At 34.1% G+C, this 12,163-nt stretch overlaps 3 protein-coding genes across 3 annotated transcripts; 2 read left to right on the forward strand and 1 right to left on the reverse strand.

The window, feature by feature from the left end:
* Nucleotides 1-936: 936 nt before the first annotated feature.
* On the forward strand, nucleotides 937-1,727 carry LOC123922541 (probable transcription factor At5g61620). The gene is made up of 2 exons (XM_045975249.1): nucleotides 937-1,214; nucleotides 1,418-1,727. Exons 1-2 carry the CDS (start codon nucleotides 937-939, stop codon nucleotides 1,725-1,727), a joined length of 588 nt encoding a protein of 195 aa, XP_045831205.1.
* Nucleotides 1,728-2,563: 836 nt separating this feature from the next.
* Nucleotides 2,564-4,621, reverse strand: LOC123922542. The gene is made up of 2 exons (XM_045975251.1): nucleotides 3,580-4,621; nucleotides 2,564-2,592 (listed from the first exon to the last, which is right to left on the reverse strand). Exons 1-2 carry the CDS (start codon nucleotides 4,619-4,621, stop codon nucleotides 2,564-2,566), a joined length of 1,071 nt encoding a protein of 356 aa, XP_045831207.1.
* A 5,024-nt stretch (nucleotides 4,622-9,645) lies between these two features.
* On the forward strand, nucleotides 9,646-10,435 carry LOC123922543 (probable transcription factor At5g61620). The gene is made up of 2 exons (XM_045975252.1): nucleotides 9,646-9,923; nucleotides 10,126-10,435. Exons 1-2 carry the CDS (start codon nucleotides 9,646-9,648, stop codon nucleotides 10,433-10,435), a joined length of 588 nt encoding a protein of 195 aa, XP_045831208.1.
* The last annotated feature ends 1,728 nt before the right edge of the window (nucleotides 10,436-12,163 follow it).

A 12,163-nucleotide genomic window follows, 5' to 3' on the forward strand; every position in this document is an offset into this window, starting at 1 on the left:
ACAAAAAAAAATCTGCATAAGGGGGTAAACGAAAATTTGCTTATTTTGCGGGGGGGTAAATGATCATTTACCCTATTATTAATAATATGAGAATAAATTTACATAAGCTTGATCAATGATGGACCGACGTATATGTGCATATTTTACAATGAATATGTGAAGCTATTTATAGACTGCAAATTCTTCTTCTCCAAGTTTGATTCCCTGATTCTTCGGCCACCACCGTCTTCTTCGGCAAGGCAACGTAAAAATAGGGGTGGTTATTCTTTCCTCCGTCCCCAAGCTATGGAAGGTCATGAGGATGATGATTTCTTCCACGTGAAGCTAAGCAATTTAAAGTCTGAGAGGAGATGATATTTTGGGCGCGACACAATATTCTAGACCTATTGACGCCACGTCACTTCATCTCGCCACGTCATGTTATCTCGCCGTCTCGCCTGTTGAGTCTTTATGAATCATTTTTTATTGGGCTTTGCTAATTTGGACTTATTGGGCCTAATTAATTTTCCCTTTAATCCATTGCCCGGTCCATATATATTTTAACATAAAAGTGTAATTTAACTATTTAAGTATATTTAATGTCAAGGAAGTGGAGTGTAAAATTCAAATGTGTTGTTGACTAAATATGCATGGCGCAGTTAAGATAATTTCTTTATCCCATTTTGATCGGGGATTTTAATTTAAAGTAAAATAGATAGTTATGATATGAGTTGATCTTTATTTGTATATAACAAGATTAAAGATAACACTATCTATTTTTTGTTTTTGACACAAGATAATATATATATCTAAACACTATAGATAAGACTATAATTAAAAAATAATAACAGAATACCTATTATAATGGATGGGCCGGTGTGGTTTATAAATACAATAAAATACATGAAAAAACAAAAATAGCATATCAAGGAAAACACAAATATTAACTGCAAATCAATGGAGTGGTTTACATGGGATAATGATAAAAGCTTCGAGGAAAACCTTTTAGAATCTCCAGAAGAGATACTTGAGGGACAATCTCTTGTTCCCAGACAATTAGCGGCCGAAGTAAAGGAGCACACTCAAATGATCGAGGAAGGTAATTTCGAGTTGCCATTGCCAACACACAAATATGATTGTATTCCAAAATACAATACTTCGACGGATGTGAACAAAGTTCCTCCACTTATGAAAAAAATCAAGAAAGTGCAACATTGGAAAGAAGAAGAACACAGGTTTATATACTTACTGAGAAATTAATATAACTTTTATTACGGTTTGTTTTATTTTTTAACTCGTTTTTTTTCCTTCATATATATGAATGAATGAGTCTCTATAGTCTATACATAATACAAGTTGAGAATTTCGTAAAAATAGGGATTAATAAATATTTCATTTGAATGACATTATTGAATTTTTTGTTTCTATTTATTAATAGGTTATTTCTCGAGGGGCTCGAGAAGTATGGCAAGGGAAATTGGAAAGCTATTTCAAAGTATGTTGGCACAAAATCTTATACTCAAGTTGCTAGCCATGCTCAAAAGTATTTCATTCGAGTTGATCAACAAAATGTTGATTCATCAAAAAAGAGTAAAAGAAGAAGTAAATTTGACACTACCTTATGGAACGGAAATTTCCACCCTCTTCTCGATAGGGACTACATTCCTCCTCCTCCTCCAAATGTTGAGACACAACCAATTGTAGAGCAGTTACTGCAACAATTTCAACAAGCTCAAAAAGCATTGTAGAACAAGGTCATATATCACATCAAACAATGCCCATGTTTAACATTTGTTACAATTTCTTGTTTTGATCATTTGTTACATATGTTATGTTACTCGCTGATTATTTCAATCAACATGGAAATTGAAGTATTTTCATATTTTGCATTTAGGTTCAATTTTAGGCTTTTATTGAAAAACTCTTTCCTAAAACTTCTCCCTCGAGATACTATTTTATTAATCTTCAATTGGAAGGATCAAATTTGTCTCTTAAGTTATAGACACTCAAATTATATGCAACCACAAAAATTTGATCCATGTATAAAAAGTTACACGAGCTTAGTTTAATTGTTAGAGATAATACATTTTATATGCAGTAGTCAGGATTCGAATTCCGAACACCCACTTATTCACTTTAAAGAAAAAATTCTAGCGACTAAACTACTTGGAAAAAAAAACTCTAATTCCACTTCTAACACTCACTAGATATAATTCGTGGTATAAGTAAATTTAGTATTATGTAGCAATTTTATGAACATATATAATATGAATCTCTCAAAAAGTTTCAAATATGAATTCTTTGTTGAATTTTATAATAATATTAATATTAAAAAAACTAACCTTTTATTAAAATTTACTAAAAAATGCAAGGCCATCTTCGGACATTTATCTTCAAAAAACCTTCTATGATCATTTTTTCTTTATCTTCCACAACGATATAGCAAATTGCATAAATTGTTTTTTTTTTTTAAAAATTACATAACCGTAATTTAGTCGAAAGAAAATCACATAGCCGTATCCCTATTTTTTATTTGCTTTTTGTGTTAACCCTTAAATTTCAAGGGAAAGAGACCCTCAATAATCTAAAATTCGGCCACGAGATAAGTAAAACCTGACCAAAGATTTATTCTGTCAAAAATCAAATTGAGTTCTATGACTCGTCCTAGGATGAGTTCATTAACCATCTAAACTCAATGTTATGGTTATCGTATCACTATTTTCATCCACACATAAGTTTAGATGAATGTTCAATAGCATAATTGATTTTTTTTTTAATTACATATCACGTAAATGTATCAACATTAACTTTTCATTCACATTGAACTTTAAAATTGAACACGTAGAAGGCGCACACGCACACATATTTTTTTTTAAATCAGAAAGATGCTAGCTAAGTGTTAGGCATCCCAAAATATATATAAAATAACAAGATGCAGATACAAATGGAGGGCATAGGCCAAGACTCAATTTAAGGAACACAAAACCTGAAAACAGATACACCAAGTTTGTTTTTTTACATAGCTATCCCTAATAACATAGGTGCTTCATGTCGGTAAGTAATAGATTGTAAAGTAAGATCATGATTAGCAAGCTATGAAGCCCAGATACGTGACACAATACCGATACGGGAAAATTTTCAAAATTTCCCATAAGATACGGCCGCGATACGTTATTTACAAATTAAATTTCAAATTAAATATACAAATACACAATATATAAATATAACTAAAATCGACAATGATAATAAATTAACATTCAAATTACTCAAACTGAGCAAACAAGTGACAAATACATATCTTTTTTTTTTTAACCAAACAAACTTACTGCATTTCATTAATTATCAAAAGTTCAATACATGAAGGAATAATCTCAAATCTATGGAAACTAGTCCAGGAATTGGCCGCCCTAGCTAAAGTGTGAGCAACCGAATTCACTTGTCTCCTAATAAACTTAACTTCAAAGTTCACACATGATAACATAACAAGAATAATTTCATTAACGATTGAAAGAAACTCTGAATTGCCTCGCCGGTTGGTGCGAATAGCATCAACCAACACTTGAGAGTCACTTTCAAACTGGACGCTTTCAAATCCTCTACTCTTAGCTTCATTCATAGCTTGCAATAGTGCCCATGCTTCACCCTCCTCTGTTGATAAAGTCAGTTGCTGCCACTGCGTAATCCCAGCCATAAACTCACCAGAATTATCACGAAAACAAGCACCCATCGCGGTCCTACCTGCACCGACAAAAAATGTTGCATCTACATTGCACTTTAACCATCCTATACGAGACTTTTTCCACCGAATGGTGCTGACAACCGGAACATCATGATCATCGTTACTTCGCAATTTATGGACGGCAATCCACTCATTCCACTGATCAAACGCAGCCCGGCCAATTTGGTTTGGGCTTCTAACATTATCATTCCAAATTTTATCATTCCGGTTAAGCCATATACTCCATAACAGCATAGCCACTCTACCTATAGTAGCGTAATCCTCATTCCGACACAAGGCAAACACTCTATCTGCCGCACTACCTTGCTGACAAGCTGTGGAACCCAAGACAGATGACAGTCCAGCTGCTTGCCAACTGGATTGAGCAGAAGCGCAGGTGAAAAAAGCGTGTACATCATCTTCTACCTCATCTTCACATAATGGACAATGAACATCACAATCAACATGACGTTCTAATAACCGACGCCTCGTTGGAATACATCCCCTACATAATCGCCAAAGAAGATGACGCGCTTTATGTGGAGCATGCGCTTTCCATATTTCTTTCCAATTACCTTTCACATGGTATTTATCATTACGGAAAATACACTTCATAGCAAGCTTGTACCCGGATTTGACAGAGTAACACCCATTTTGTTCCTCCTCCCAAACCATTTTATCCACATAAACCGACCCAATGAGAGGTGTCGCAATAATCCTCTCTGCCACCTGGACTGGGAATAACATGCGAATTTTAGTCACATTCCAAGCTTTATAATTATCTACCATCAGGTCCCTAACAAATAAGTTAAACATTCCTTCAGGTTGAGGTGAAGGAATCCAGCGTTCTCCATTCCCACGTAACCAAGGATCCGACATGACGTGTATCTTGAGACTTGCAATGCACCAATTCAATGACTCCATCTTTAACAAGGTCTCTAAGAAAGTGGAATCTAACATCAATATGTTTACACCTTCAATGTAAAATGGGATTTTTTGACAACTTGATGGAGGAGCTATTATCACAGTGAATCACAATAGACTTGTTTTGCTTAACCTTCAGATGCTTTAGCACATTGTTGATCCAGATACATTGACAAGAGCACGAGGCTGCAGCAATAAATTCAGCCTCTGTTGTTGAAAGTGTCACAATGGGCTGCTTTTTGGAAGACCATGAAATAGCACCATTCCCTAACATAAAAACATATCCAGATGTACTTTTTCTGTCATCAAGATCCCCTGCATAATCAGAATCTGTCCATCCATTGAGTTGCAATTCCATACCAGTTTTCTTGTATAGCAAGCCATAACCCACTGTGCCTTTAATATATCTCATAATCCTTTTGACTGATGCTATGTGTATTTCAGTTGGCCTTTCCATGAATCTAGCTACAAGACACACTGAGTAAGCTATGTTAGGCCTAGTAGCAAGCAAATACATCAAACTTCCAACCATTTGCTTGTACTGAGTTTCATCACTAGCTTTGCCTGCCTCATTTTTCACTAGCTTACAGCCAGTTACAATGGGACTGCTGACTGCATTGCAATCTTCCATTCCAAATTTTGCTAAGATTTCTGAGGCATACTTCTTCTGGTGAATGAAGATTCCTTCATTAGTTTGACATACTTCAACTCCAAGAAAGAATTTCATTTTTCCCAAATCTGACATAGCAAATTTCCTTGTCATTGACTGCTTGAAATAATCAATAAGGCTTTGATTACTTCCAGTGACTATTAAGTCATCTACATACAGACTGACTATAAGAATGTCACCATTGTCACTGTGCTTGACAAATAGTGTATGTTCAGAAGGGCATTTTTCAAATCCTTCAACTATGAAATGAGCTTCAATCTTGCTATACCAAGCCCTGGGAGCTTGTTTCAACCCATACAATGCTTTCTTCAATTTATACACCTTCTTTTGATCACCATTCTGGTATCCTAATGGTTGTTCCACATAGATATCCTCAGATAGATCTCCATGTAGAAATGCACTTTTGACATCCAGCTGATACACACACCACCCTTTACTTGCAGCTAAAGCTAACACAGTTCTGATAGTTTCCCATCTTGCAACTGGTGCAAAAACTTCATTATAATCAATTCCATACTTTTGTGTGTACCCTTTAGCTACTAATCTGGCTTTGTATTTGTCAATCTTTCCAGTTTCATTGTATTTAGTCTTAAAGACCCATTTAACTCCAATAGCTTTTGAACCTTCAGGCAGATCTGTTAGTTCCCAAGTGTTGTTGTCCTCTATAGCTTGAATTTCAACATCCATAGCATCTCTCCACACTTGCTTTTGACTGGCTTCATCATAAGTGTATGGATCCTCAAGACTACTGTAGACAGCAAGATTTGGCAATTCTTGCTCCTCTTCAGCTTCTGGACCCATTACAAAATCTTCAAAATGACTAGGTGGTTTTCTTATTCTCTTTCCCAATTGCACATTGTCATCTTCACTATTGTTGCTTGTTCCTTCTGTTGGTTCATCTTCAGCATCTGTGTTGTCATAACCAATATCCATATCTATATCTTGTATTGGAGTGTTATTGTTGTCATGAGTTTCATTATTGTCTACTGCAGTAACTTCTTCATCATCAACTGGTATCATACCTTCAGTGCTAACCTTTTGTTGCTTATTATCCCAGTTCCATGATTTTGCTTCATCAAAGACAACATCCCTGCTTATCACAATCTTGTTGTTACTTGGATCATATAACTTGTAGGCCTTTGATTCTTCACTTAAGCCTAAGTGAACACATTTGATGCTTTTATTGTCCAGCTTTTTTCTATGATTATCTGGTACATGTGCATATGCAATGCATCCAAATATCCTGAAATGATTCACAGAAGGTTTAATACCACTCCAACATTCTTCAGGGGTCTTATTTTTGACAGATACAGTAGGACTTCTATTCATAATGTGAGTGCTCCATTTTAGTGCTTCTGGCCAAAATCTCTTAGGAACACTTCTACTGGCCAACATGCTTCTAACATTGTTCAAGAGGGTTCTATTTTTTCTTTCAGAGACTCCATTTTGTTGTGGAGTATATGCAGCAATTAATTGTCTCTTAATACCATGTGATATGCAAAATTCATTGAAATCATTTGATGTATACTCCCCTCCCCTATCTGTCATGAAACACTGTATCTTACTGCTAGACTCATTTTCAACCAATGCCTTGAAGTTTTTGAACATATCAAAAGCTTCTGACTTTTCTTTTAACAGATAAACCCAAGTTTTCCTAGTAAAATCATCAGTAAAGGTTATGAAATACCTTTTACCACCATTTGAGCTTGGATTTATTGGTCCACAAATGTCTGAATGGACAAGTTGGAGTTTTTCTGTTGCTCTCCATTTGGCTTGTTTTGGTATGGCTGCTCTTTGTTGCTTGCCTGACAAGCAATCTGAGCACTTTTCTTCCATATCTCCCAATTCAGGCAGTCCATTAACCATCTTCAATTTGGTTAGAAGTTTCAGGCCATTGATACTCAAATGTCCATATCTATGGTGCCAAAGTTGAGTTCTCTCTTGTTTTGATGCCTGCAAGTACATTGGAATAATGATAGGTGCAGTGAGCAATAACATCCTGTTTGCAGTCATTGTAGTTGAGAAAATCAGTCCTCTTTCATCAACATACCCTTTGCAAGTATTGTTTTTGAAAACAATTGTCACATTTCTTTCTTGTAATTGGCCTACACTCAGTAGGTTTGTGCTTAAACCAGGGAGATAATACACATTGGAGATTACATGCACCTTACCATTGATAAGCAATTTGACATTCCCTTTTCCCATAACAGCCATCTTTGCATCATTACCTAATTTCACAGAATCTTTGAATGAAGCATCAAAATCAAATAGCCATTATTCCCTATCATGTGATTGCTGCATCCTGAGTCCAAATACCAAGTTTCTTCTCTGATTTCTTGATTTTGTTCAGTTGTAGCCATTAGAAGAAATTCCTCTTCCTGATCAAATTCAGTATAGTTGACACTATCACCCCAATTTGGGCAAGCACTTTGATAGTGTCCAAGTTTGTGGCACTTGTAGCATTCAATTGCTTCAAGATTCTGCCTTCCTCTTCCCCTTCCTCTGCTGGAATTTCTACCTCGACCCCTTCCATTACCAGATCCTCTGCCACCATTTGAGATCTTAAGAGCTTGTTCTTCAAGATTAACTTGTTGGCCACGCATGCGTTGCTCATGAACCAAAAGATTACTCTGCAATTCTTCAATTGAAAGACTTGTCACATCATTTGATTGCTCAATTGAGCAAACTACATAGTTGAATTTAGGTGCCATAGATCTAAGAATCTTCTCCACTATAGTGTGTTGCTCCATTCTTTCTCCCTGTGCTGTCATGCGATTAGCTATAGTAAGTGTTCTTGAGAAGAAATCATTCACTGATTCACCTTCTTTCATCTCAAGAAGCTCAAACTCTCGTCGCAAGGCCTGTAACTGAGCACGTTTCACTTTGGTTGAGCCTTGATACCTAAGTTTCATCGCATCCCAGATATTCTTAGCTGTATCACGAACCAATATCGTTTCCAAAATCGTGCGATCAATAGATTGAAAAAGATAGTTCTTGACCTTCAAATATTGAAGCTTGCTTTCATTGGCAACTTTGATTTGCTCAGCTGTGGCATTGGGAGGAGCCACCGTGATACCAGTTTCTATCAGAGACCATAGTTCTTTCGACCGGATTAGATTTTCCATAAGCATTGACCAATGCTCATAGTAGCCATCAAACTTAGGAACTGAGGTTTGAAGAAAAGTTGAGTTTTCTGCCATGAATGGAGTGAAAAGAATGAACAGGGATCGTTGAGAATGCAAGAAGAAAGAGTAGCTCGCCGGAGAAGAAAGAATGAGCGGTTGTAACGATCGCCAGAAAAGTGAAAAAACGGTTACAACTAACCAAGATGAAACTGCAGTTTTCTTGGAGCTAGGCCTGGTCTTTAGGCTCTAGATACCACATGTTGTAAAGGCTTTCTCATTAATTGATAAATTGCTCAATACACACCTTTATATAGGCATTACAACATAAGAGCAATGGGCTTGATACAAACGCAAGGCCCAAAGCTACTAGACTAAGCCCAAATACTAAAACAACTACTAACAAGGTATGGTGGTAATCATGATGTCTTAAGGGTAGAGATCATGTGGGGGTTTGAAAGACAGTTTGGTAAGTTGAAAGAAAGAGATGTTATATCTTGCGCGAGTGATAGTCTCGTAAGTGCACACTAATATTATCGTAATAAAGAATATCGATCTATAGAGTCTAGTGAGGAAAAAAAGTATAGGGGATAAAATTCGAAGAATTATAAAATAAAAGGGTTAAAATTCCGAAACTTAAATTAAAAAGGGTAAAATTCCGATTCAATCAAATTCGTAGGGATAAAACTGCATTTAAATCTTTTATTTTTTGTGTTTATATAATTACTTTTAAATTTTTAATTGATTGTTTTTAAGAGTGATATATTATATTCGACTTCACCTAAGATTTTCACCTCTAATATATTTAACAAATCAGGGGATGTATATATTTTAACATAAAAGTGTAATTTAACTATTTAAGTATATTTAACGTCAAGGAAGTGGAGTGTAAAATTCAAATATGTTGTTGACTAAATATGCATGGCGCAGTTAAGATAATTTCTTTATCCCATTTTGATCGGGGATTTTAATTTAAAGTAAAATAGATAGCTATGATATGAGTTGATCTTTATTTGTATATATATCAAGATAAAAGATAACACTATCTATTTTTTGTTTTTGACACAAGATAATATATATATCTAAACACTATAGATAAGACTATAATTCAAAAATAATAACAGAATACCTATTATAATGGATGGGCCGGTATGGTTTATAAATACAATAAAATACATGAAAAAACAAAAATAGCATATCAAGGAAAACACACAAATATTAACTGCAAATCAATGGAGTGGTTTACATGGGATAATGATAAAAGCTTCGAGGAAAACCTTTTAGAATCTCCAGAAGAGATACTTGAGGGACAATCTCTTGTTCCCAGACAATTAGCGGCCGAAGTAAAGGAGCACACTCAAATGATCGAGGAAGGTAATTTCGAGTTGCCATTGCCAACACACAAATATGATTGTATTCCAAAATACAATACTTCGACGGATGTGAACAAAGTTCCTCCACTTATGAAAAAAATCAAGAAAGTGCAACATTGGAAAGAAGAAGAACACAGGTTTATATACTTACTGAGAAATTAATATAATTTTTATTACGGTTTGTTTTATTTTTTAACTCGTTTTTTTCCTTCATATATATGAATGAATGAGTCTCTATAGTCTATACATAATACAAGTTGAGAATTTCGTAAAAATAGGGATTAATAAATATTTCATTTGAATGACATTATTGAATTTTTTGTTTCTATTTATTAATAGGTTATTTCTCGAGGGGCTCGAGAAGTATGGCAAGGGAAATTGGAAAGCTATTTCAAAGTATGTTGGCACAAAATCTTATACTCAAGTTGCTAGCCATGCTCAAAAGTATTTCATTCGAGTTGATCAACAAAATGTTGATTCATCAAAAAAGAGTAAAAGAAGAAGTAAATTTGACACTACCTTATGGAACGGAAATTTCCACCCTCTTCTCGATAGGGACTACATTCCTCCTCCTCCTCCAAATGTTGAGACACAACCAATTGTAGAGCAGTTACTGCAACAATTTCAACAAGCTCAAAAAGCATTGTAGAACAAGGTCATATATCACATCAAACAATGCCCATGTTTAACATTTGTTACAATTTCTTGTTTTGATCATTTGTTACATATGTTATGTTACTCGCTGATTATTTCAATCAACATGGAAATTGAAGTATTTTCATATTTTGCATTTAGGTTCAATTTTAGGCTTTTATTGAAAAACTCTTTCCTAAAACTTCTCCCTCGAGATACTATTTTATTAATCTTCAATTGGAAGGATCAAATTTGTCTCTTAAGTTATAGACACTCAAATTATATGCAACCACAAAAATTTGATCCATGCATAAAAAGTTACACGAGCTTAGTTTAATTGTTAGAGATAATACATTTTATATGCAGGAGTCAGGATTCGAATTCCGAACACCTCACTTATTCACTTTAAAGAAAAAAAATTCTAACGACTAAACTACTTGAGAAAAAAAACTCTAATTCCGCTTATAACACTCACTAGATATAATTCGTGGTATAAGTAAATTTAGTATTATGTAGCAATTTTATGAACATATATAATATGAATCTCTCAAAAAGTTTCAAATATGAATTCTTTGTTGAATTTTATAATAATATTAATATTAAAAAACCTAACTTTTTATTAAAATTTACTAAAAAATACAACGCCATCTTCGAACATTTATCTTCAAAAAACCTTCTATGATCATTTTTTCTTTATCTCCCACAACGATATAGCAAATTGCATAAATTGCTTTTTTTTTTTAAAAAAAGAAATTACATAACCGTATTTTATTCGAAAGAAAATTACATAGCCGTATCCCTATTTTTTATTTGTTTTTTGTGTTAACCCTTAAATTTCAAGGGAAAGAGACCCCAATAATCCAAAGTTTGGCCGCGAGAAAAGTAAAACCTGATCAAAAATTGTTTCTGCCAAAAATCAAACTGAGTTCTACGACTCGTCCTAAGAGGAGCTCATTAACAATCTAAACTCAATGTTATGGTTATCGTATCACTATTTTCATTCACACATAAGTTTAGATGAATGTTTAATAAGTTTAGATGAATGTTTAATAGCATAATTGATTTTTTTTTTTAATTACATATCACGTAAATGTATCAACATTAACTTTTCATTCACATTGAACTTTAAAATTGAACACGTAGAAGGCGCACACGCACAATTTTTTTTAAAAAAATAAAAAAGATTCTAACTAAGTGTTAGGCATCCCAAAATATATATAAAATAACAAGATGCAGATACAAATGGAGGGCATTAGGCCAAGACTCAATTTAGAACACAAAACCTGAAAACAGATACACCAAGTTTGTTTTTTTACATAGCTATCCCAAATAACATAGGTGCTTCATGTCGGTAAGTAAAAGATTGTAAAGTAAGATCATGATTAGCAAGCTATGAAGACCAAATACGTGACACGATACCGATACGGGAAAATTTTCAAAATTTTCCATAAGATACGGCCGCGATACGCTATTTACAAATTAAATTTAAAATTAAATATACTACACAATATATAAATATAACTAAAATCGATAATGATAATAAATTAACATTCAAATTACTCAAACTGAGCAAACAAGTGACAAATACATATCTTAAGTTAAGTAAGTACTACCCAAAAAGAACATAACTAGTACTATCCCAAAAAAAACATCATCGGTATCATCCAAAAAACACATAGTTGACAATCCATAAAGAACATCATACTCTAACAATCACTATTTAAGAACATTAATTGTCCGAGTA

Source organism: Trifolium pratense, linkage group LG4 (assembly GCF_020283565.1).
Source record: "Trifolium pratense cultivar HEN17-A07 linkage group LG4, ARS_RC_1.1, whole genome shotgun sequence".
Lineage (NCBI taxonomy): Eukaryota > Viridiplantae > Streptophyta > Magnoliopsida > Fabales > Fabaceae > Trifolium > Trifolium pratense.